Source organism: Lethenteron reissneri, chromosome 22, assembly GCF_015708825.2.
Source record: "Lethenteron reissneri isolate LAM-NWPU_2019-01 chromosome 22, ASM1570882v1, whole genome shotgun sequence".
Lineage (NCBI taxonomy): Eukaryota > Metazoa > Chordata > Hyperoartia > Petromyzontiformes > Petromyzontidae > Lethenteron > Lethenteron reissneri.
The window spans coordinates 234,008-259,398 of NC_083800.1; the positions used below are offsets into that span (position 1 = coordinate 234,008).

Here is a 25,391-nt window from a genome sequence, read left to right on the forward strand (position 1 = left end):
CCTGCAGCTGCAAGGGCTGCTTTGGGTGCGCAGTCCAGACCTCCCCAGAGACCGTGGCTGATGGAGGAGGTGTTCAGGCGAGTTGGGAGAAAGTGGCAGGTCCGCTCTCACCCTCTACAGCATCCCACGTCCGAGAATGAGGGAGGGTTACTGTAGCCTTCGCTCGGAAGTTCGCAGAAATGTGGGGCCCTGCAAATCGCAGATCACTAGTTCACGTTGATTTATGTTGGCAAATTTAACGAACTTTACTGAACTTGATAGTGTGTTAGTTTCCGATTGCTCTTTACTTCGTTTCTGTACTTTGTTTTAAGGGCTGAGTCGACCTAGGGGAGGCCCATGACTGGTTCAGATAGTCGTTGACGATGTTGGCCGTGAGCGGGAAACGAACTCGGGTCTTCGGGTTCTTAGCACGGTGCGCGATAACTACTACACTACCGCTCCCCACAACGACTCTTCCGCGCGCGTGTGCGCGTGTGTGGGTGCGTGCCCTGCGTCACACACACGTACACACGTGCTCAAACGGCCGTGACTGACACGGAGGCCTTCATCCAGCAGTGGACTGACAGTGCGGCTGTAAATGATGATAAATGACGAGGCGGTTCCCCCCGACTCCGCCGCCGCCGCCGCCGCCGCCGCCTCGGCCCCGTCCCCGCGGCGCTTTCGCGCGACCCCGTTCCGGACCCGTCGTCGTCTCATCTCAGCGGCCACCCGCCCCCCCGGGCGCCGTGGGGGTTGGGAGCCGAGATCTCGTGAAGCATTTTCAGGGCTCAAGGTCACGGCATCGTCGCATTTTTTTCCCTGTCCCCGGCCGCCCCGAGGCCACCGACTGAGAGGTCCCCCCCGCCGCCTCTTGTGAAGTCGCTGCACCTGAGATCAAGACACGGGCCGCCCTCCACCACCTCGCGCCCGATCGGGAGAAGCGAGTGGGGGGGGGGGGGACTCGAGTCTGTGAAGTTCACCGAGACCCCAGCGGCGCCTCCAGCACGGGCTGTGCTTTCATCACCATCGCCACCAACACGGGTTTTTTTTATAAATATATACGGGTATATATATAAAATGCCACCGCGAGCCACCATAGCACGCATATGCATGTTTACCAATCCGCATTCGTTCAAATACGAATTAAATGTGCACACGCTGCACGCGCCTGATGATGGTGACACGCGTCCTCCGTGGCGCGAGGATATGCCATCGTCACAGCGGGCGGCAGCTGGATGCACCGGATCTCCTGCCATCAGAATGTGGAAAGTCTCGCGAATGGCTCAACAGGCAGACACGAAGACGAGCGATGCCCCACTGCAGCGGGCAATTCACTGGCAGAGCATCGTGGAGAAGCGCCGCTTCGAGTTAGGCCGAGAGACGTGAACAAGAGAACACGTGGTGAGAGAACACACGCAAGTTAGAGACACCACGTCGATCTCCATCTAGCAGTGGATACATGACGATGATTGCACTGAGGAGCCGTAATAAAGCAGATGAGAGAACATACGCAAGTGAGTGACAGGTCACGTTGCCTGCTTAGAGACGTGGACGTGAGTGTGGCGGGACGCGTCAGGGCCGCTGGTCGAGACGAACGACGGCGTGGCAGCCAACGGAGGGAGACGCGACTGAGACTCCACAAAGATAGATTCAGACGATATGTTCTCGGTTTTTTCGGTAAAGTCACGTAGATAGAAAACAAAAAAGAAAAATAATAAAATAATAAATTTTAATTCTAATTATATTTTCAATTGTATTTTACTATTTTTATTTTATTGTGGTGTTTTGCTTTGATTATTTTCAATGTATTATTTATATTTTTTATAATTAGTATTTGTTATTTTAATTTAATTATTTCTATTTTTGTTTTCTATCTACGTGACTTTACCGAAAGAACCAAGAATATCAATACCTGCAGTCACGAAAGTTAAAAGTCAAAATTCAGACGACATGGGGGAAGCCTTCATCAAGCAGTGGATCGATCCTGGCCGACTGATTAATGAGTTCAACCTGAAACCTACAACAAAGCACGCACACCACCACCACCACCACTCACGCGCGGTGCTCGGAATGGATTTGAGCCCGGCGGGGCTGTGCTCCCTCAGCACCGCGGCGACGACTCTCGGATAGGCGATCCGCCAGTTTTATTTGCTTCTTATGGACATCTCTACAAAGTGTTCGGCGCAAGGTTACACTGAGAAGTGCTGTGAGACCAGAGACGTGACACCAGAGAGTGACGAACGATCTGCCTACGGGTTCCAAAACGCGTGACCGTGCGCACGTAGAACACAACTCTCGTGCACGTGGATCACGACTCTCGCGCACGTAGAACACAACTCTCGTGCACGTAGATCACGACTCTCGCGCACGTAGATCACGGCTCTCGCGCACGTAGATCACGGCTCTCGCGCACGTAGAACACAACTCTCGCGCACGCAGAACACAACTCTCGCGCACGTAGAACACGACTCTCGTGCACGTAGATCACGACTCTCGCGCACGTAGATCACGGCTCTCGCGCACGTAGATCACGGCTCTCGCGCACGTAGATCACGGCTCTCGTGCACGTAGATCACGGCTCTCGTGCACGTAGATCACGGCTCTCGCGCACGTAGATCACGGCTCTCGTGCACGTAGATCACGGCTCTCGCGCACGTAGATCACGGCTCTCGCGCACGTAGATCACGGCTCTCGTGCATGTAGATCACGGCTCTCGCGCACGTAGATCACGGCTCTCGCGCACGTAGATCACGGCTCTCGCGCACGTAGATCACGGCTCTCGCGCACGTAGATCACGGCTCTCGCGCACGTAGATCACGGCTCTCGCGCACGTAGATCACGGCTCTCGTGCACGTAGATGACGGCTCTCGCGCACGTAGATCACGGCTCTCGTGCACGTAGATCACGGCTCTCGCGCACGTAGCCTCGTGCCGCCGCGATCTCCTGCCAACAATTTCAGAGCGACTTCAACTCCCGAAGGAGCTCCCGGCGCGTGGCAGCGAAACGTCGGACATCGTGCCGAACGACGCCATCGCGCACAGCAAGGCAGCAGCAGCACAACCGCGGACACCCACGCGGAGAATCCTCACGGTTACGCGGTTTCATTTTTTACGATTAAAATGAACGATTCTCTTGACGGACTTTTTGCAAACTAGAATGCATCTTAAAGCGTGAACACCATGACATTCACTCTGCACGTAGCCGGCTTTCACAACCGATGGTTAAAACATTTCCTCTATACATGTTTAAAAATAAAATTAATATCCAAATGTAGGTGTTGACCAATGAAAATTAATTTTACAGCCTTAACAAAAATTTATCTTAAGTTCACGAAACAAATTGATCTCAAGTTCTTAACACAAAATTATCTTAAGCTATTAAAAAAATTGACCTTAAGTTTATAACACAAATGTATCTTAAGTTTGATCGCAAGCTGCGAACGCGAGGTCGGTAAGGCGAGCCGCCACGCAGCCCGCGTGCAGAAAGAACCACAAAGTCAAATCCACAAACCCAGACACAACCCCAGAGACACAAACCCAGACACAAACCTCAGAACACAAACCTCGAAACACAAACCCCGAAACACAAACCCAGAAACACAAACGCAGAAACACAAACCCAAAAACACAAACCCACAGACACAAACCCAGAAACACAAACCCGAAACACAAACCCACAGACACAAACCCAGAAACACAAACCCGAAACACAAATCCGAAACACAAACCCGAAACACAAACCCGAAACACAAACCCAGAAATACAAACCCAGAAACACAAACCCAGAGACACAAACCCCGAGCATAGCAACGGGAGGTCCCCAGCGCGGCAAGCAGCGCGGCAGAGTAAACCCTCAAATTGCTCACTCCAACCATCAAAGGCTCAGTGAGACGCCTTAATTGGCTGAGTGTTTTGACGCCCTCCCATAATCAATCAATCAATCGGTCAATCAGGTATGTCCGCCGTTGCTGGCCAGGTAACACCCACTCCCCCCCCCACCAGCACTCACTCCACCCCGCGGACACGTACAGGCGGCTCCCTACAAACCTTGGGGAGGAGGTGGTTGAGGAATGTGAGAGATGGGGGACTGGCGAATAGGTCCGATTTAATTACGATTAACGCCGCCGCCACCACCACCATCACCGCCACCTCCTCATCCCTTCCCTCCCTCCCTCCCCGAGACAATTATTCCATCAGTGGCTGCCGCGCCTGGAGATGTCATTAAGAGCGCGGGGGCGGCTGGATACGGGGAAAGGTGAGGACGAGCCCGAGGCCACGTGGCGGCCTGACACGAGCAGGGTGGAACTAAATCATTGTGGTCATCATCATCAGTGGAATCAGCTCTAGCTCTTCTTCATCATCATCATCATCACCAACCACCATTTTCATTACCATTGTCGACATCATCAGACAAACGTCGTCATCCCCGCCCTGCAGGACGCCTCCATGAGTGGCGTGGAGATTCCGCGAGTCCCCCCCCCCCACACCTCGATCGCGAGGAGCAGGAATTCTCCTCCCCCCCTCCTCATCCTCCTCGCGCGGAGCCCGGGGCCTCGCGGCACCGTCTCCACGTGGCCAGAGACACAACATCCCAGGGGCCCGTCTCCCTGCACACGACCCGTCTCCCTGTCTCCCGGTCTACCGGTCTTCCTGCCTCCCCGTCTACCGTGCTCGTGTGCTTCCCTGGAACACCGCTCGTCTCTCTGTCTCGTTGTCTCCGTGTCCCCCACGTCGCTGTGTGCGTGTCTCGGTCTCTCACCTATGTCTGTGTCCGAGTCTGCGAGTCTCTGTCTTGGGTCAGTCCGTCTCCCCCTAAGTGTTCGTCTCTGTCCCTGTCTGTCTGTCGCCTGATTCACCCATTGATGCAGCACACACCGAGTCCGCTTGATGACCTTGGTTCAAATAGAGAGACCCCCCCCCCCCCCCGTATAGCCTTTAATATGTTGGGGCAAGTGCTGTTTAACGAGCACACACACAGAGTCAAGAGGGCATCACGGGCAATGGCAGTGGTGCTACCCCGCCTCGCCATCGCTCCCTTCCTTCTGCCAGCCCGAGCCGAGCCCGAGCCACAGCTGAGCCGCCGGTCATGCATCTTTGAAAGCAGCAGCTCAAGACAAAGATCCCCCGTGTAACCTTAAACAGACTGTTGGGGCAAGTGCTGCTTGCGAGCAGCACCCTTGCAGGGAAACGAGGAGGTGGGTGGCCAGCACCACGCCCGGCCGCCTTTGTCTCTCTAGTGGCGACTGTTTACACACCGCACCAGGTACATAATTGAGGCTGAGTCGACCTAGGGGAGATCCAAGACCGGTTCAGATAACTCGTCATTGGTGTTGACAGGGAGCGGGAATCCAACTCGGGTCGCGTTCGTAGCGCAGCGCGCTAACCACTGTGCCACTGCTCCCCATTCGCATCACCACCGCCATCACCTTTTCGGACTCTTCCGTTAGAGATGAACAATTGAGTTTATTGGCTACGGGGGAGTTATCGTTGTCAAAGCGCGCGGCGATCGTAGCGCAGCAAGGCGATCGCAGCGCAGCAAGGCGATCGCAGCGCAGCAAGGCGATCGTAGCGCAGCAAGGCGATCGTAGCGCAGCAAGGCGATCGTAGCGCAGCAAGGCGATCGTAGCGCAGCAAGGCGATCGTAGCGCAGCAAGGCGATCGTAGCGCAGCAAGGCGATCGCAGCGCAGCAAGGCGATCGCAGCGCAGCAAGGCGATCGCAGCGCAGCAAGGCGATCGCAGCGCAGCAAGGCGATCGCAGCGCAGCAAGGCGATCGTAGCGCAGCAAGGCGATCGTAGCGCAGCAAGGCGATCGTAGCGCAGGAAGGCGCCGCTGTGTTTCACGCGAGGCACAAGCCTGCGCTGCTTTCACAGCAGGCGGGGGGGGGGGGGCGATGCTGCTGTATGTGAGTGTGAGTGCACAGAGCCTGGCACAAGCGCCGTGGTGACGTCGTCGTCACCGAGTGGCGAATGGCGGCCGTTCATGTCGTGGGGATTGAGTGATTTGGAGTTACGAGACAGAGGGCGGCCGCGCGCAGCTACAGGAGCGACTCCCTGCCGGGCTGAGCGGAGTGCACGATCACGGGGCGAGCCAGCAACCCCTGCCCCTCGTCGTTGCCCCCCTCGGCCTCCTCCTCCTCCTCCTCCTCGTCCTGCCGCTGGTCGGGGTCGTGCATGGCGAGGGGGACCAGCATGGGGCGGGAGAGGATGCGCAGCGCCTGGCCCAGGGACAGAGGGAGAGAGCGAGATGACTGAGCGAGACGACTGAGCGAGACTCTCCCGGCTGTGAAACGACGCCTGGACACCACCTCAGCACGTGCACGGCGCGCGGGGCGTTCACGCGGCCACTCTCTGACTATCGAAAGCGATAACCGGTCCTGTCAAGATGATGATAACAAGTTATAATCGGCTTCATAGCCTTTACGGCAAGACTACAGGATGTGGTTAAGATGTTCAAACACCAAGCAGACACGCCAATAATCACCACGACAAGGCATCACCACGACAAGGCATCACCACACACCATGCTCGTGGTCAAACATGCACACAAAGCCGTCTGGAAACAATAATGATGTGTACGCATTGTCCTTGTGGACACGTTCACCGGCTTTCGCCTAACTCCCCGAGCCGCTGATGAGGACGAGGAGAAAGTGCGGCTGCCTCACCTGTAGATAGGAGGGCGGCGGGGTGAGCCCCGGGGGGTGAGGCCTGGTGAGGGTGCGCAGCGCCTGCAGGTAGCCGGGGGGCGGGGTGAGGGAGTTGTCCAGCCGGTAGCCGTGGGTCGAGAGAAGCCCGTTCAGCTCTGGGGGACACGCGGGGCGGGGCGGGGAGGGGCGAGGGACGTTTCTTTTTTCATTTCATGTGTTAGGAGGTATAACCATGTGAGCTATGCGGCTCTTGACTCGGGTGCAACCGCAACAAAACAAAAACATGAACAAGAAACATCTTAAAGTGACTACACGCAACAGAAAAATCCAGGAAAAACCAGCAGTCTTCCAGAATAAACACCATATTTCAACGATGTGTGCAAAAACCCCAGTGGGATGCAAGTCAAACAATAACAACCATAAGACAATGTAGATTAAAGTTATCAGGCTAACTCTGTAATACAACAAATAAACATGGCTAAACCAAAACGTTTTCAAAATCACCAAAATAAAGCTATAAAACAATGTATCTGTGATCATAGGAACTGTGATTCAAATTTAACAATAAACGATATCCATAACATGTACGACCAAACTTTGCAGCCGTATCTGGCTGCATGAGTCACTCCATAACAGCAGGTGTATCAGTAGCAGAATCAAAAATTGCAATGCACCTTTAAAGATCAGCACACGATAATCAAAACTCTTGATCATACTTTGCAGCGGTCATCCGGAACGATACATTTGATGTCAGGCCATTCTGAATAGCAGTGGCAGCTCGGGGTGTACAACTCCTCGAGAGCAGTTTTGAGTGAAGATCTCACAGGTCGTGATCCAAGTTGCAGTTTATTGGCGACAGCATTCGTGAGGAGAGGGAGTGGGAGAGGGAGGGGGTCAAGGGAGGGGGGTTCGAGGAGGGAGGGGGATAGGGGAGGGAGGATGTGGGACGAGGGGGGGAGGGAGGAGCCGGCGAGGGAGGATGGGGGAGGGAGGATGTGGGAGGAGGGGGGAGGGAGGATGTGGGAGGAGGGGGAGGGAGGATGGGGAGGAGGGGGGAGGGAGGATGGGGGAGGAGGGGGAGGGGGGAGGAGGGGGAGGGAGGAGGAGGGGGGTGATCAAAGAACTTTCTTCCCCCGCACCTCCACCTCCGATGAGCCCGGTTTTCTAGGTATGGTGAGAAAGCAGTTCAACACACACTATACACACTACACTACACACACTACACTCTAACACACTACACACTACACTACACACACTATACACACTACAAAAAGACAAAGATCCCCCATATAGCCTTAACAGACTGGAGGGGCAAGTGCTGTTAGCGAGCACCTATGAGGGCCGCAACGGTACACGAGGGGGTGGGTGGCTAGCACCACGCCCGACCACCTTTGTCTCCCTAGTGGTGATGTTTACACAACGCATCAGGTACTCATTTGAGGCTGAGTCCACCTAGGGGAGGCCCAGAACCGGTTCAGATAATCGTCACTGGTGTTGGCCGTGAGCGGGAATCGAACACACACTACACACAGTAACACACACCACACACACACACACTACAAAGATCCCCCGTATAGCCTGAACAGACTGTAGGGGCAAGTGCTGTTAGCGAGCACCTATGAAGGCCGGAACGGTACACGAGGGGGTGGGTGGCCAGCACCACGCCCGACCGCCTTTGTCTCCCTAGTGGCGATGTTTACACACCGCACCAGGTACTCATTTAAGGCTGAGTCGACCTAGGGGAGGCCCAGGACCGGTTCAGATAATCGTCACTGGTGTTAGCCGTGAGCGGGAATCGAACCCGGGTCGCCAGGTTCATAGCGCAGCGCGCTAACCGCTACACTACCACACACACACACTACACACACACAGTAACACACACTACACACACACAGTAACACACACAGTAATACACACTACATACACACACAGTAACACACACTACACACACTACATAACTTCCCCTCTAAGCAATGCTGGGTGCTGCGAAGAGGAGTGATAATTGAATGACTGATTTGTGCGAGACTTGCATTGACGGATTAAATAGTGAAACGTGACTTAATGGAATTGTGAACGAGTTAATGAATGAAACAATTGCTTAAGGAATGAATAAACGAAGAAATTGATTGAATGTTGAAATTTAATGCGTGAATGAAATAACGAACTAAAGAGTATCTTAAACTGAACGAACGAATACACGAATGTAGAGCGATGTATTTATGTAACGGCATTAGCAAATAAACGTTGAATGGAATGCACAAATTATTGATTGAACGAATGGGAGTGAACGAGTAAGTGAATGAGTACGAATGAGTTAACCTGCGAGTGAAAGGGTGAATGCAGCTTCCCCACTGACCTCCGCAGTGGCAGAGTTCGGCCCAACCGCCGGGTGCACAGGTCACAGGACGAGGGAGGAGCAAGGATAGTTCAGGAGAGGGTGAATGAATACATGAATGAATGAATTAATCAGTGAAGGAGATCCCCGCTACCTGCGAGGTCGCAGAGCATCGAGGACCCGGAGTCGAGTCGCTCCTTCTCCTCCACGGGGGTCACGCTGTAGCGGTCGACTCGGCTCGGGCTCCCTCCACCAGGGGCCCCTCCACCAGGAGCCGCTCCACCAGGGACCCCACTGTGAGCTCCACCTTGGGGCCCACTCTCAGCTGCACCGTGGGCCTCCCATTGAGCCTTGCCATGGGCCCCAATGTGAGCGCCTCCTTGGGTCCCGCTGTGAGCTCCACCATGGGTCCCGCTGTGAGCTCCACCGTGGGCCCCAATGTGAGCACCTCCTTGGGTCTCCCATTCAGCCTCACCGTGGGTCCCGCTGTGAGCTCCACCGTGAGCCTCGCTTTGAGCTCCACCGTGGGTCCTGCTGTGAGCTCCATCGTGAGCCTCGCTGTGAGCTCCACCGTGGGTCTCGCTGTGAGCTCCACCGTGGGTCCCGCTGTGAGCTCCGCCAGGGGCCTCGTAATCGAGCGAGCCGCGCCACCTCGCGGGATTGGGGTGCGAGTAGCGGTCTCTGGGCCGGGAGCGGGAGAGACAAAGGCGGTCGCGGGTGGCGGAGAGGCCCCCCTTGACGGAGGAGAGGAGGCCAGGGCGCCACTCCACGAGCCGCAGGGCGAGTAGGGCGAGCAGACTCACAATGGCTGTGCTCACGATGAGCCAGCTGACTGCCAGCATGGGACCACTGGCAGGAGAGGAGGGAGGAGGAGAGGGAGGGAGGGAGGGAGGAGGAGAGGGAGGGAGGAGGAGAAGAGGGAGTGAGGAAGAGGAGGAGAAGGAGGGAGGAGGAGGAGAGGGAGTGAGGAGGAGGAGAGGGAGGAGGAGAGGGAGGAGGAGAGGGAGGAGGAGAGGGAGGAGGAGAGGGAGGGAGGAGGAGAAGAGGGAGTGAGGAAGAGGAGGAGAAGGAGGGAGGAGGAGGAGAGGGAGTGAGGAGGAGGAGAGGGAGGAGGAGAGGGAGGAGGAGAGGGAGGAGGAGAGGGAGGAGGAGAGGGAGGGAGGAGGAGAAGAGGGAGTGAGGAAGAGGAGGAGAAGGAGGGAGGAGGAGGAGAGGGAGTGAGGAGGAGGAGAGGGAGGAGGAGAGGGAGGAGGAGAGGGAGGAGGAGAGGGAGTGAGGAGGAAGAGGAGAGGAGAAGGAGTGAGGAGGAGGAGAGGGAGTGAGGAGGAGGAGGAGAGGGAGTGAGGAGGAGGAGGAGGAAAGGAGGGAGGAGGAGAGGAGGGAGGAGGAAGTTGGAGGAGGAGGAGAGGGAGGAGGAGGAGAGGAGGGAGGAGGAGGAGAGGGAGTGAGGAGGAGGAGAAGGAGTGAGGAGGAGGAGAGGGAGTGAGGAGGAGGAGGAAAAAGAGGGAGGAGGAGGGGGGGGATGGGGAGGAGAGGGAGGAGAGGAGGGAGGAGAAGGAGAGGGAGGAGGAGAGGGAGGGAGGAGGAGGAAAAGGAGGGAGGAGGAGGAGAGGAGGGAGGAGGAGGAGGGGGAGGAGGAGGAGAGGGAGGAGAGGAGGGAGGAGAAGGAGAGGGAGGAGAGGAGGGAGGAGGAGGAGAGGGAGGAGGAGGAGAGGAGGGAGGAGGAGGAGAGGGAGGAGGAGGAGGAGGCAGGAGGAGGAGAGGGAGGGAGGAGGAGGAGAAGAGGGAGGGAGGAGGAGGAGAGGGAGGAGGAGGAGAGGGAGGGAGTGAGGAGGAGGGTCAAGCACAGTGAATTAATCACCCTCGCCAGCATCACCATCAGCAACAATAAAAGTAGCAGCAGCACTAGCATGATTATCCTCATCATAATCAGCAAGTCTCATCAACAGCAGCAGCAGAAACACGACAACAGCATCATCCTCATCGATTAATCATCAGTAGATCAACGGTACCATCATTTTCAACCTCAATATCATGATCGACACCAAAGATCACGAGGTGGTAGTTGGCCAGCACCACGCCCGGCCGCCTTTGTCTCCTTTGTGGCGATGATTACCCACCGCACCAAGTATCATCTGAGGCTGAGTCTACTTAGGGGAAGCCCAGGAACGGCTAAGATAATAATCGTCATTGGTGTTGACCGTGAGCGGGAAGCAGACCAAGGTTGCCAGGTTCGTCGCGCAGCGCGCTAACAGCTGATCGTCAGCACCGTCATCACCCCACCGCCCTCACCTCCTCTCACGGCACGAGATGAAGGCGCTGCGGTTCCCAGGACACGTGGAGACATCGCCCCACGCGAGGAGGTCCCTGCACCTGTGGGTGGCCTGCTCCCCGCGCTCCCCCCGCTCCCCCGTGCAGGGTGCCTGAGCCACCCAGCGGTAGGGGTCGGGGTCAAGGGCCGCGGGGTCGAACTCCCTCTCCGTGACCTTCACCTCGTCCGTGGGACACTGCAGCTGGGGTCGAGGATCACACGAGCAGCAGGGAGGGGGTCGACTCGTGGAATCACAAACTCTTCCTGCCCGTCTTTGGCGCTCCACACAACGCAGTCCTTTTATTTTAACACATCCCATCAGCCGTATGGCCTCCCTCCTCCCATGAGTGCTCACAGCAGCAGTGGTTCAACGCAATCAGAACTCTGCACCGGTTTCAACTTTCAACGTCTCATCAGCAGAGTCGAGCTTTGCTTGAGCTATTGCTGGTGAACTTCCAGAAGAGTATAGGCGAAGACCCCTGGCCTGTGTGAGATGTGGGTCCACACTGTGACACCGAATTTCAAAATTAAGGTGATGTTGGGAGGGTCCTAAAATATTTCAATGAAACTATTTTAATGAAACTATTTTTTATTTTACCAGGTGAGGCGCGCTGAGCTACTGTAGAGCTGTTTTCTAAAGCGACCGGGCCACAAATGATAGCTCAACGAAGTGGCTTATCACGTGGAAATGTATTGCAGCCAAATACTCAAAACGCGCGTTTCTAAATGTGGAGGGAAAACCCGGAGGACCTGGAGAAAAATCCACGTGACCGCGAGCAGCATATGCAACTCCAAAAATACATCTTGACTTAAAGCTTTCGTGACTGCAGGAATTAATATTATTTGGGTCTTTCGGTAAAGTTACGTAGAAAGGTTCAAATTAATAAAAATAAAATGTTATTTAATTTGTATTAATTTGGATATGTTTTGGGTCTTTCGGTAAAAAATAAAATGTTTATTTTTATTAATTTGAACCTATCTACGTGACTTTAACGAAAGACCCAACGAATATCCAAATATACAGTTTAACACGTAGGCTTTCAGGACCAATATCATCCATAAAACTGTTTTTTGGGGTTGGATCGCGTAAATATACCATAGCCGTCAGGGTCGGGATCGAACCCACGTATCCTGAATACCAGGCGAGGTAGTTAACATCTCGCCACCGCAGTAGGGGGCGATGTCGCTGCTGTGTGATCCACGTTGAGCGATTCCCAGGTAATTGCTCAGCATTGGGATGCTTAGGATCAATACCAACGTCACTGTGTGTGTGTGGTTTGTTGTGTCTATGGGAGGAGTAAACTGCAGAACCCCATGCAGAACAGGGGGAAACCAGACAGACTCCACAGATACACGCACCTCACACTCGCTCGCTCACTCACTCTCACTCACCCTCACTCACCCACCCTCACTCACCCACCCTCACTCACCCACCCTCACTCACCCACCCTCACTCACCCACCCTCACTCACCCACCCTCACTCACCCACCCTCACTCACCCACCCTCACTCACCCACCCTCACTCACCCACCCTCACTCAACCACTCTCACTCACCCACTCTGACTCACCCTCACTCGCCCACCCTCACTCACCCACCCTCACTCACCCACCCTCACTCACCCACTCTCACTCACCCACCCTCACTCACCCACCCTCACTCACCCACTCTCACTCACCCACCCTCACTCACCCACTCTCACTCACCCACTCGCACTCAACCACTCTCACTCACTCAAACTCGTACAAATGCTTCTCAGAAATATGCCATGCAGAAAGGTGCTCCCGAGTCTGGAATCGAACCTGTGGGAGAGGGGGGGGGGGGTGAATGCCTCCCTCACCTGTGGGAGGGGGGGAGGGGGGAGTGCCTCCCTCACCTGTGGGAGGGGGGGGGAGTGCCTCCCTCACCTGTGCGCAGGTGAGCGAGGCGTCCAGCCCCTGGGCGCACACTCCCCTCCAGCTCCCAGCATGCAGCGCTTCCAAGTGGCCCTGGCACGGGCCCCACCCTCCCAACACCCGCACCCGGGGCCACGTGACCTCATCTGGGGGAGAAGGGGGGTCATGCCTCTTGTAGCGGGCACGCAGGCTGCGGCACGGGTACCGTGCAGGAGAATGTCGAATGTGTGCGGGGAGCGGCAGTGCGTTACCACACGCGACTACCACGACGAGATGAGCTGATGATGATTGACGTGATGATTATCTTTAGGATGACGATAGTGATTGCTGAGATCATGATAGACCAACTGATGATTATGACTCAATTTTTAAATAATGGGAATCACCTCACGCACCCCCACTCACCCGAGGGGGTGGTTGCCAGCACCACACCCGACCGCCTTTGTCTCCCTAGTGGCAATGTTTACATACCGCACCAGGTACTAATTTGAGGCTGAGTCGACCTAGGGGAGGCCCGGGACCGGCTCAGATAATCGTCACTGGTGTTGGCCGTGAGCGGGAATCGAAATCGTGTCGCCGAGTTCATAGCACAGCGCGCTAACCGCTACACTACCTCTCCCCACACTCACACACACGCGCACACACACAGACACACAGACACACGCACACAGATACACACACAGACACAGACACACACACAGACACACGCGCACACAGACACACAGCACACAGACACACACACACAGACACGCACACAGACACACGCACACACAGACACACGCACACACAGACACACCGAGGTGGGTAGATAAGCGAGTCGTGGAGTGAATGGGTGAGCGAGTGATGTAGCGAGTGGTGGTGAGGGTTCGTGATGAGTGTGTGGGTGAGTGGTTGTTATGAGCGTTGTTGTTATGGTGGTAGTTGTTGTAACTAGAGCCGTTATTAGTACCACTGTCTTAGTGAGTGATGGGTGAGCGAGTGATGGGGTGAGTGAGTGATGGGGTGAGTGAGTGATGGGGTGAGTGAGTGATGGGTGAGTGAGTGGTGGGGTGAGTGAGTGATGGGGTGAGCGAGTAATGGGGTGAGCGAACGACGAGGTGCGTGATTGATGGGGTGAGGTGGGTGGCTGGCTGGATAGGTGAGCGAGTAGTCGTTGTGACTATCCTGGTTGTTGTTGTTGTTGACGTGATATAAATGTGGAACAAAATGTGACGAGCGTGCAACGAAGCATAGCGAGGTGTGCCCTCGTGCCTGGAGAGACAGCGCACCACGTGGATTAGACAACACACATTCGGGGCGTCATACAGACACCGTTGTTGTTGTTGTTGTTTACCGGTGGTAGTGGCCGGGTCGGGTTCGCATCCCCAGGGTCGCCGCGCTCTCCCACGAGCAGCGCAGCACGGGACACGCGGCGCACCGGGACACGAACTCCCCTGGGTGGAGTAGAGGGGAGCACAGAGCGAGTGTGAGTGAGGCTCAGAGTGAGGGCCGAGAGAGAGAGAGTGTGAGAGTGACTGAGAGTGTGTGAGAGAGAGTGTGCGCGAGAGTGAGAGAGAGTGTGAGTGAGAGAGAGAGTGTATGTGAGAGTGAGAGAGAGCGTAGCTGAGAGTGTGTGAGAGTGAGAGTGTGTGAGATGAGTGTGTAAGACTGTGTGAGAGTGTGAGAGAGTGTGAGAGAGTGAGAGTGTGAGAGTGTGAGAGTGAGAGTGTGTGAGAGTGAGAGAGAGTGTGAGAGAGAGTGTGTGAGAGTGAGAGAGAGAGTGTGAGAGTGAGAGAGAGAGAGTGTGAGAGAGTGAGAGTGTGAGAGTGAGAGAGTGTGTGCCCAGCTCTCCGCTCACAATGAGTCGAGTGCCGGGTGGCTAACGTGCAGAAAGCTGGCACAGGTGGTGGATCTGCGAGTCAACTCGGTCAGCCCATGGCACCTGGGTCTGTTCCGTGAACTGCCAGAGAGCCTTCCACACTTCACGTGGCCTCAAGTTGCACTGAGCCTGGCACTTAGTTGGCAAATAGCGGTTGTTGTTGTTCATAGGTGCTACTCGCGAACAGCACTTGCCCCAACAGTCTGTTAAGGCGATACGGGGGATCTTTGTCTTCGCATGAGTAAGGGGGAAAGAGAAAGAGCTGAGTGTGTGGATATGTGGGGCAGGAAGAAGCGATGGGAGATTGAGGAGTGGGAGGGAGGTGGGAGGGAGGTGGGAGCGAGGGAGGTGGGAGGGAGGTGGGAGGGAGGTGAGAGGGAGGGAGGTGAGAGGGAGGGAGGAGAGAGGGAGGGAGGGACCCACCGAGGCAGCGCACGCTGGGGTAGAGGAGGTCCCCCCCGTAGAGCTGGGGGCTCAGGAACCCCGCGTCCATCTTGGGGGGGCCGCACCCCGCCCCCTGGCACAGCTCCTCCGCGAGGCGCCCCGACGCGTTCCATCCACTCACACAGAGCTGTGGAGATACACGCTCACCTGTACACTCACCTGTACACTCACCTGTACACTCACTCACCTGTACACTCACTCACCTGTATACTCACTCACTCACTCACCTGTCCACTTACTCGTATACACTTACATCAGGGTTGGCGTCCGGACTGGGATGTTGTTTGCTGTTGAGGTCAGGTTCAGGGGCAATTCTGGGATCAACATCTTGGTAAAAGTTAGAGATGGCGGTCAGTGTTAGGATTAAATTGAGGTCAAAGTTGATGTTTGGGGTAAAGGTGGGGGCCAGTGTTGGGATCAAGGCTGGTCCAATGTCGGGGTGAGTGTCGGGGTCTCACCGCGTCCCACCGCTCCCCGTGCCGCATCTGCACCAGACCCTCACAGGGTCCCCCTGCGCCCACCAGCCTCACGCGGCGGGCGGCGGTCACGGGGCCCGTGACCCCTCCTCCCATGACCCCTCCTCCCGTGATCCCTCCTCCCGTGACCCCTCCTCCCGTGACCCCTCCTCCCGTGACCCCTCCTCCAACTCCGGGCCCCGTGACCCCTCCTCCACCTCCGGGCCCCGTGACCACTCCTCCCGTGACCCCCTGGGGTCTCGCTGTCCCCGCGTCTCCCCCGCTCGTTCCTGCACCGCGAGGAGAAGGGGGGCGGCAGGCAATGGTTGAGTCTCACGGGGGAGCTGCCCCCACTCCCGGGGGGGCGGGGGCGGGGGGTCAGAGGCGATTGTTAAGAATCGTGTTGCTGGGATTATAAACCTTGGGGGGCACGGGGGAGGCGTGTAAACGGAGACGTGCACGGTGCGGTGTTACGAAACTAAGAGTGATGTGTGTGATGCCATCACAATCACACACACACTACAAAGACACTCCTCCCCTTATAGCCTGAACAGACTGTTGAGGCAAGTGCTGTTAGCGAACACGACAACGCATAACCGTGGCGATTACACACCGCACCGGGTACTCATTTGAGGTTGAGTCGACCTAGGGTAGATTCAGATAATCGTCACTGGTGTTGGCCGTGAGCGGGAATCGAACTCGGCTGGCCCGGGGTACGTAGTGCAGCGCGCTAACTGCTGCCATACGCAAGAATGAAACGACCACCACCATCATCACCACCACCACCACGGGTCGCGGGCCACTCATCACAGAGACGGCAGTGATGGATGAGGCGCGGGTGACGCAGTCACTCACTGCCACGCAATTAAACAACGTCACCTGCGGGGGGGGGGGGGTGTTTGGGGGGGCAGGTGGGACCTAGAGAGAGTTCAGTCGGAAGGAGAGGGGGGCACGAAGAGAGAATAGGGAGACGAGGGGAGGGGCAGATACAATTAAGAGAACACGCGATGGCAGCGAGAAGCAAACACGGTGCAGCACAAACAGCAATCAATCACGGACGTCTCGGGGGGCGGGGCGGCTGTACGACAGCTCCGTGAGAGGCGAGGAACTCTCTCGGTCACTCACGGGGGGGGCAGGTTGGGGGGGGCAGGTTGGGGGGGTCGCGGTGTTGTTCATTTAACACGCGGCGCGAGCTGCGGCCGACTGGAGCAGAGTTTCTGGACAGAGATAATCGTTTTGGTTCACGACATTATTTAGACAACGCGTTGTTTATGAGATGTCGTCGTGTTTGCTTTGTGGTTTGAGAGGTTTAATCAGCGACACGGGGGGGGGGGGGCAGAACACCGCCCCCCTGCCCAGCGGTGTGAGCGCTGGGACTCACGTCACGCGTATTGCGCCGCGTCTCCCTGTGTCTACTTGTGTGCCTGTCTACCTGTGTAGCTGTACACCTGTGTAGCTGTACACCTGTGTGTGTACCTGTGTATATGTCTAGCTGTGTATCTGTGTACTTGTGTGTGTAGCTGTGTACCTATGTGTGCATCTGTACGTGTACCTGTGTGTGTACCTGGTGCAGTGTGTAAATATCGCCATTGGGGAGACAAAGGCGGTAGGGCGTGGTGCTGACCCCGCATTTATAGGTGCTACTCGCTAACGGCACTTGCCCCAACAGTCTGTTAAGGCTATGGGGGGGATCTTTGTCTTTGTACTGTATGTGTGTGTGTGTATCTTTGTGTGTGCACCTGTGTTTGTCTTTGTGTTGTGCTTTCGGAGTCCTTAACCCTCTGCTCATGATCATTAAGGACCTTCATGATGCTGAGCGGGCCCGGGTAAAACTACGTGGCCGGGAGTATTACACCTTGGGGTGCGACAGGGATGCCCTCTGGCTCCCACATTATTTAACATCTATTTTGACAACGTAGTTCGTGAGGCCTTCAATAGCTGTACCGGGGGAATTTCCATTTGGTATAGATATAATGGGAGGCTGATCGATTCCCGGGTGCGATCAAGGGATGGCTCCCTATTGGTCAACCACGTTATGTATGACGATGATTTGGTAATAGCTGCTCATTCAGAGGAGGAGTTGGAGACGCTGCTGCTGAGACTGGAGCGTGCCACTAAGAGGTGGGGCCTTACCATCAGCCCCACCAAAACGAAGCACCTGCCTGGGTATTTTATACCATCCGACAATCCACCCCCACAACTCCCAATCGGTGATGGGGCAATAGTGGAGAGAGTGGAGAGTTTCCCATACCTGGGCAGTGTGTTATGACCGGCTCCAGTCTAATCAGCAGAGGTCTCACTCCGAATCAGTCGAGCGGCAATATATTTTCATCGGTTGCGTGACGGCTGTGTGGAAGCTACCTGGTCTCGTCGCTCCGCACGAAGCTTCAGGTCTTCTCGTCCACGGTCATTCCCTCCCTTCTCTACGCTTGCGAAACGTGGACCCCCCTAGTGGAGCATCTTCGCCGGTTAGAAACATTTAGGCTGTCCTGCCTACGATCCATCCTGGGTTTAACCAGGCTGGATTGTGTGAGGAGCTCACAAATCCTTGAAATATCTGGGCAAAGTCCCATCGGTGAGCTCCTCCGGCAGGCAAGGCTGCGTTGGCTGGGTGTGTGTACCTGTGTATGTGCTGTATGTGTGTGTATCTACTGTATGTGTGTATGTATGTACTGTATGTGTACCTGTGTATATGTGTATGTACTGTATGTGTGTACCTGTGTATGTGTGTATGTACTGTATGTGTACCTGTGTATGTGTGTATGTACTGTATGTGTGTGTACCTGTGTATGTGTATGTACTGTATGTGTGTATGTACTGTATGTGTTTGTACCTGTGTATGTGTACTGTATGCGTGTACCTGTGTATGTGTGTATGTACTGTATGTGTACCTGTGTATGTGTGCACTTGGCCTGGCATAAGCGTCGTGGTGACGTCACTTAGTGGCGAATGGCGGTTGTTGTTGTGTGCACTGTATGTGTGTGTACCTGTGTATGTGTGTGTACCTGTGTATGTGTGTGTATGTGTGTATGTACTGTACGTGTGTGTACTTGTGTATGTGTGTATATACTGTATGTGTATCTGTGTATGTGTATGTACTGTATGTGTGTATGCACTGCATGTGTGTATGTACTGTATCTGTATGTGTGTATATACTGTATGTGTGTGTACCTGTGTATGTGTATGTATGTACTATATGTGTGTGTACCTGTGTATGTGTGTATGTGCTGTATGTGTACCTGTGTATGTGTATATGTACTGTATGTGTGTGTACCTGTGTATGTACTGTATGTGTGTGTACCTGTGTATGCGTGTATGTGCTGTTTGTGTATGTGTGTATGTACTGTATGTGCGTGTACCTGTGTATGTGTGCACTGTATGTGTCTGCCTGTGTGGGTGGGGCAAGTCCCCCCGACTCACCTGCGCCTGTCGCACACACCACCACCATCACCACCACCATCACCACCTTGATCACCATCACCACCTTCACCATCGCCGCCATCATCGTCGTAATCGAGCTGGCGAGGCGGGGAGGAGCGGCTGGGGCCCTGCGCGGCTCTCTGCTGCCTCGACTCCTCGGACTCGAGCCTCACCCCGCCACGAGGCCTCACCTGGGCACCGCGGTGACGTCACCGCCTCACCTGCCGAACCGGTCCCAGGCCGAGAGCGAATAAGGAAATAAATAAATAAAGGCGCTGGCCCAGAGGTCACCACTACACAGAGACTCACCACCACCACTACACAGAGACTCACCACCACCACTACACAGAGACTCACCACCACCACTACACAGAGACTCACCACCACCACTACACAGAGACTCACCACCACCACTACACAGAGACTCACCACCACCACTACACAGAGACTCACCACCACCACTACACAGAGACTCACCACCACCACTATACAGAGACTCACCACCACCACTACACAGAGACTCACCACCACCACTAGACAGAGACTCACCACCACCACTACACAGAGACTCACCACCACCACTACACAGAGACTCACCACCACCACTACACAGAGACTCACCACCACCACTACACAGAGACTCACCACCACCACTAGACAGAGACTCACCACCACTACACAGAGACTCACCACCACCACTACCACTACACAGAGACTCACCACCACCACTACACAGAGACTCACCACCACCACTACACAGAGACTCACCACCACCACTACACAGAGACTCACCACCACCACTACACAGAGACTCACCACCACCACTACACAGATACTCACCACCACCACTACACAGAGACTCACCACCACCACTACACAGAGACTCACCACCACCACTACACAGAGACTCACCACCACCACTACACAGAGACTCACCACCACCACTATACAGAGACTCACCACCACCACTACACAGAGACTCACCACCACCACTAGACAGAGACTCACCACCACCACTACACAGAGACTCACCACCACCACTACACAGAGACTCACCACCACCACTACACAGAGACTCACCACCACCACTACACAGAGACTCACCACCACCACTAGACAGAGACTCACCACCACCACTACACAGAGACTCACCACCACCACTACACAGAGACTCACCACCACCACTATACAGAGACTCACCACCACCACTACACAGAGACTCACCACCACCACTAGACAGAGACTCACCACCACCACTACACAGAGACTCACCACCACCACTACACAGAGACTCACCACCACCACTACACAGAGACTCACCACCACCACTACACAGAGACTCACCACCACCACTAGACAGAGACTCACCACCACTACACAGAGACTCACCACCACCACTACACAGAGACTCACCACCACCACTACACAGAGACTCACCACCACCACTACACAGAGACTCACCACCACCACTACACAGAGACTCACCACCACCACTACACAGAGACTCACCACCACCACTACACAGATACTCACCACCACCACTACACAGAGACTCACCACCACCACTACACAGAGACTCACCACCACCACTACACAGAGACTCACCACCACCACTAGACAGAGACTCACCACCACCACTACACAGAGACTCACCACCACCACTACACAGAGACTCACCACCACCACTACACAGAGACTCACCACCACCACTACACAGAGACTCACCACCACCACTACACAGAGACTCACTACCACCACTAGACAGAGACTCACCACCACCACTACACAGAGACTCACCACCACCACTACACAGAGACTCACTACTACGACACAGAGACGCGCATGGAGACAACAACAAAGCCATCACTCCAACCATCAAGAAGAATCCTCTTGTGGAGCCATTCAAAACCATCACCTTACCCTACATTGCGGGGATCACAAAAAAGATCTCCAAAATCCTGAATAAACACAAGATCCAGGTCTGCTCCAACACAGTACATAGGCCTCTATGGAGATGGTGTCCTCAAGCTGCCCCTCACCAGTCTTACCGAGGAATTCAAGTGTGCAAAAACCAGGCTCCAGATGACACTGAATGAATCTCGAGACCCAGTGGTGAGCAACAACGCGCCGACCTTGGCAACTGGGCGCAAATGGAGGCCAGGAAAAGCAGTCCAGGAGGCAACAGCAGCCCTCAGACATGCTGACATTGTGGGTCATGTTCAGCAAGGGAGAGGAGGCCTTGGGCTAACTAGCCGTGCTGCTTGGAGTAAGGCCACTGCACCAGAGCGGCGGAAGATGGTAGTGCAGGAAGTACGCCATCAGGAGGAGGCTGCAAGGAGGGCCAAGGCAGTCTCTCTTGCCAAACAAGGACAGTGGACTCGATGGGACAGTGTGGAGAAGAGGAAGATCAGCTGGAAGGATCTGTGGGCCATGGAAGCGAGGCGGTTGAGCTTTTCCATCAGAGCAACATATGACATCCTTTTAACACCAGTTAATCTTCACCAATGGTATGGTGAAGATCCGGACTGTGCCCTCTGTTCCATGCCAGCCAACCTCAGGCACATTCTCACAGGGTGTAAAACAAGCCTCACCCAAGGACGCTACACTTGGCGTCACAACCAAGTCCTTAAAAACCTTGCGTCCGCCCTGGAGGACAAGCGAGCTGCCACCAACTCCCTACCACCCCCAGCAGCATCACACCCCTTACGGACGACCTTTGTCCGCGAAGGGGCTAAACCACCGAAGAGCGGCTCTACACCAATAGAGCGAGACCAGCTGCGCTTGGCCCGCGACTGGAAAATGCTAGCTGACATTGGCCGGCAACTTGTGTTTCCTCCGGAGATCGCAACCACCACCCTAAGACCTGACATGGTGCTCTGGTCCCGTTCGCTCAAGAAGGTCTTCATCATTGAGTTCACAGTACCCTGGGAGGACTCAGTAGATGAGGCTTATGAGCGAAAACATCTGCGCTATGCCGATCTAGCTGCCGAAGCACGGCATCATGGCTGGAACACAGAAGTCCGACCAGTGGAGGTGGGCTGCAGAGGTTTTGTGGCAACATCTACAACCAGACTGCTTAGAGACCTGGGAATTAAGGGCCAGAGCCAGCGTTCGGCAATCAAAGCTGTATCGGAGGCGGCAGAAGGCAGCAGTCAGTAGCTCTGGATGAAGAGGAAAGACCCCAGCTGGGCCCCAAAGTGAGAGGGCCAGGAGGTATGCAGTCAACAATGCTTGACTCAGGGAGGAGGACGCCCCTGCCATGCATAGTCCCATGGGATGTTGGCTACCAACAACAAGGCAACTCCTATGACTAATTGGGAATGGGACGCAAGCGTAGGATTGATCACCCTGTCGCTGGCCGCCTTTGGGGAGGGTGTATAGTATGAAAGGCCGAAACACCCTAGGAACCAAAGGGTCACTACTGACGATGCGCTCCCCAAATTTCACCAGGCTCACTGTTCATGAAATCTCTTGGAAGTGCTTGCACAAAGGATAGTAACATCTCATCCTGTGTTCTTTGGAACCGTGATCTGGTCCTGTCTGTAAAAGATGTGGTTCCAGACATACAGTACCCTGACGTCTACAAACTAAGTTGCCTCTGTGTTAGCAGTTACATTGGAGAAACCAAACGACAAATCTGGGACTGCATCCGTGAACATAAAGCAGACCTGAAACACGGTAGATGGAAATTTCTCCAGTACAGCTATTGAAGGTTTCGATTTAAAGCTTTCGTGACTGCAGGGATTAATCTTCTTGGTTCTTTCGGTAAAGTCACGTAGAAGGGAAGTAATAAAATAATAAAAATAAAAAATAATAAAAAATAATAAAACAATTCTCACGACGTTTCGGCCACAACGCAAGCAGCCGTCCTCAGGTGAAAACCAGGTCCGTCGAGGCGACAGAGTCTGAATGAAACAGCACACGAGCTTGCATATCAAAAGGAATTTAGCATATTTATGGGAAATGCAGGAATGTGATTAGTACTGCATATGCATGTGCATTATGCAGGATTAACAGCATCAAAGGGAGCTGCAGTTACTGCTGCTGCTGCAGTTGCTGCTGCTGCAGTTGCTGCTGCTGCTGCAGTTGCTGCTGCTGCTGCAGTTGCTGCTGCTGCTGCAGTTGCTGCTGCTGCTGCAGTTGCTGCTGCTGCTGCAGTTGCTGCTGCAGTTGCTGCTGCTGCTGCACTTGCTGCTGCTGCTGCAGTTGCTGCCTTATCCATTTTGGTGGGTAGAATAATACATAGTGTTATATTAAAATGGATAAGGCAGCAACTGCAGCAGCAGCAGCAAGTGCAGCAGCAGCAGCAACTGCAGCAGCAACTGCAGCAGCAGCAGCAACTGCAGCAGCAGCAACTGCAGCAGCAGCAGAAACTGCAGCAGCAGCAACTGCAGCAGCAGCAGTAACTGCAGCTCCCTTTGATGCTGTTAATCCTGCATAATGCACATGCATATGCAGTACTAATCACATTCCTGCATTTCCCATAAATATGCTAAATTCCTTTTGATATGCAAATTCCTTTGTCAATGCGCCCAGCTTATATATATGCTCCAAGCTCGTGTGCTGTTTCATTCAGACTCTGTCGCCTCGACGGACCTGGTTTTCACCTGAGGACGGCTGCTTGCGTTGTGGCCGAAACGTCGTGAGAATTGTTTTATGATTTTTTCTTTTTATTATTTTATTACTTCCCTTCTACGTGACTTTACCGAAAGAACCAAGAAGAGCTATTGAAGGCTTCACGAACTACGTGGTCGAAATAGATGTTAGAAAATGTGGGAGCCAGAGGACATCCCTGTCGCACCCCAAAGTGAACAGGGAATGGATCCGACTCCCGGCCACGTAGTTTTACCCGGGCCCGCTCACCATCATGAAGGTCCTTAATGATCGTGAGCAGCGGGTCAGGGACTCCGAAAGCACGAAGAACAACCCAGAGCCCAGGCCTACTGATGGTATCATAGGCCTTGACCAGGTCAATAAAGCAGATATGTAGGTCTTGTAGGAATTCCCTACACCTCTGCTGTAGCAGACAGACAGAAAATATGGCATCTGTGCAGGACCGCCCTTTCCCGAAACCACATTGGGGCACCGCAAGCCTCTCCTCAGCGTGCCGAGCAAGGCGATGTTGAATAATCCTTGCCAGGACCTTTCCTGGCACACTGAGGAGTGAGATGCCCCTGTAGTTATTGCAGTCTGTGCGGTCCCCCTTCTTAAAGAGGGGGGCCACCAGGGCATCCTTCCAATCCTGCAGAACCTGTCCAGTGGTCCAGCCTGTTGTTATGATTTCAAATAGGGTAGTCTGTGCACCAACGCCACCCTCCCTCAGCATTTCGCTTGGGAGATCATCTCTGCCCGGTGCCTTTCCTGGTCTCAGACTCCGGATCGCCTTCAGTACTTCCTCAACAGTTGACACCTCAGCCAGCCACTCACAGGGGGTGACTTCTTCTTCCAATATTTGAGGCACCGCAGCCTCAGCATGGTCATCCCCACTTTGTCCCACGATGTTTTCCAGGTTGAGGAATTTCCCCTCGCCCAGGGCTTCACAGAAATGCTCAGCAAATCTGCAAACCTGTTCCTAGGTGTCGGAGATTCGATCACCGTTCCTTCCCCTAATGATGGTAATAGGTGTGGTGCTGCAAGTTACTTTTTTGATGGAATTAAATAATGCTTTGTGATCATGGGCCATTGAGGCAGACTCCATCTCTTCAGCAACCCGCGACCACCAACCATCATTGCAGCGCCTCACGGCTCACTGAACCTCCGAGCGAAGGCTGCGGTAAGTCTCCTCATTCTCTGAGGTGGGATGCTGTAGCCGACGAGAGTGGGCCTGTCGCATTTTCTCAGCCAGCCTGACACACCTCCTCCGTCAGCCAGGGTTTCTGGGGAGGTCTGAACCGTGTACCCAAAGCAGCCATTGCAGCTGCATGAGCCACAGTCCTAAACCTCGCCAATTTCCCCTCGACATCAGGAGGAGTGGGGGACGATGCCAACCCCAGCCGCAAGCAGTGATGAAATTCTCGCTTGCAACTTCATCAGCGAGCTGAGACCATGCC

The 25,391-nt window shown here is 54.6% G+C and overlaps 2 protein-coding genes across 2 annotated transcripts in view; both read right to left on the minus strand.

The window, feature by feature from the left end:
- Positions 1-5,416: 5,416 nt before the first annotated feature.
- Positions 5,417-15,515, minus strand: LOC133345702 (uncharacterized). The gene is made up of 7 exons (XM_061556680.1): positions 15,446-15,515; positions 14,498-14,597; positions 13,177-13,354; positions 11,251-11,471; positions 9,113-9,807; positions 6,642-6,778; positions 5,417-6,194 (listed from the first exon to the last, which is right to left on the minus strand). The coding sequence occupies exons 1-7, from the start codon at positions 15,513-15,515 to the stop codon at positions 6,015-6,017; spliced, it is 1,581 nt and encodes a 526-aa protein (XP_061412664.1). The 3' UTR covers positions 5,417-6,014.
- Positions 15,516-15,600: 85 nt separating this feature from the next.
- LOC133345441 (uncharacterized) overlaps positions 15,601-25,391 on the minus strand; it is a 33,070-nt gene continuing 23,279 nt past the window's right edge. The window contains exons 2-3 of the mRNA XM_061556173.1: positions 19,342-19,562; positions 15,601-16,211 (exon numbers count right to left, since the gene is read on the minus strand). Of these exons, the coding sequence (XP_061412157.1) occupies positions 15,841-16,211; positions 19,342-19,426 (456 nt within the window). The 5' untranslated portion in view covers positions 19,427-19,562 and the 3' untranslated portion in view covers positions 15,601-15,840. The remainder of the gene's footprint in view (positions 16,212-19,341; positions 19,563-25,391) is intronic.

Coding starts and splice junctions, on each gene's coding strand:
- LOC133345702 (XM_061556680.1), bottom strand. CDS start 15,515: ATGGACGCGGGGTTCCTGAGCCCCCAGCTCTACGGGGGGGACCTCCTC. Junction 14,598..15,445: donor CCCCAGCGTGCGCTGCCTCG/GTGGGTCCCTCC, acceptor TACTCCACCCAG/GGGAGTTCGTGTCCCGGTGC. Junction 13,355..14,497: donor CGACCCGGCCACTACCACCG/GTAAACAACAAC, acceptor CCCGTGCCGCAG/CCTGCGTGCCCGCTACAAGA.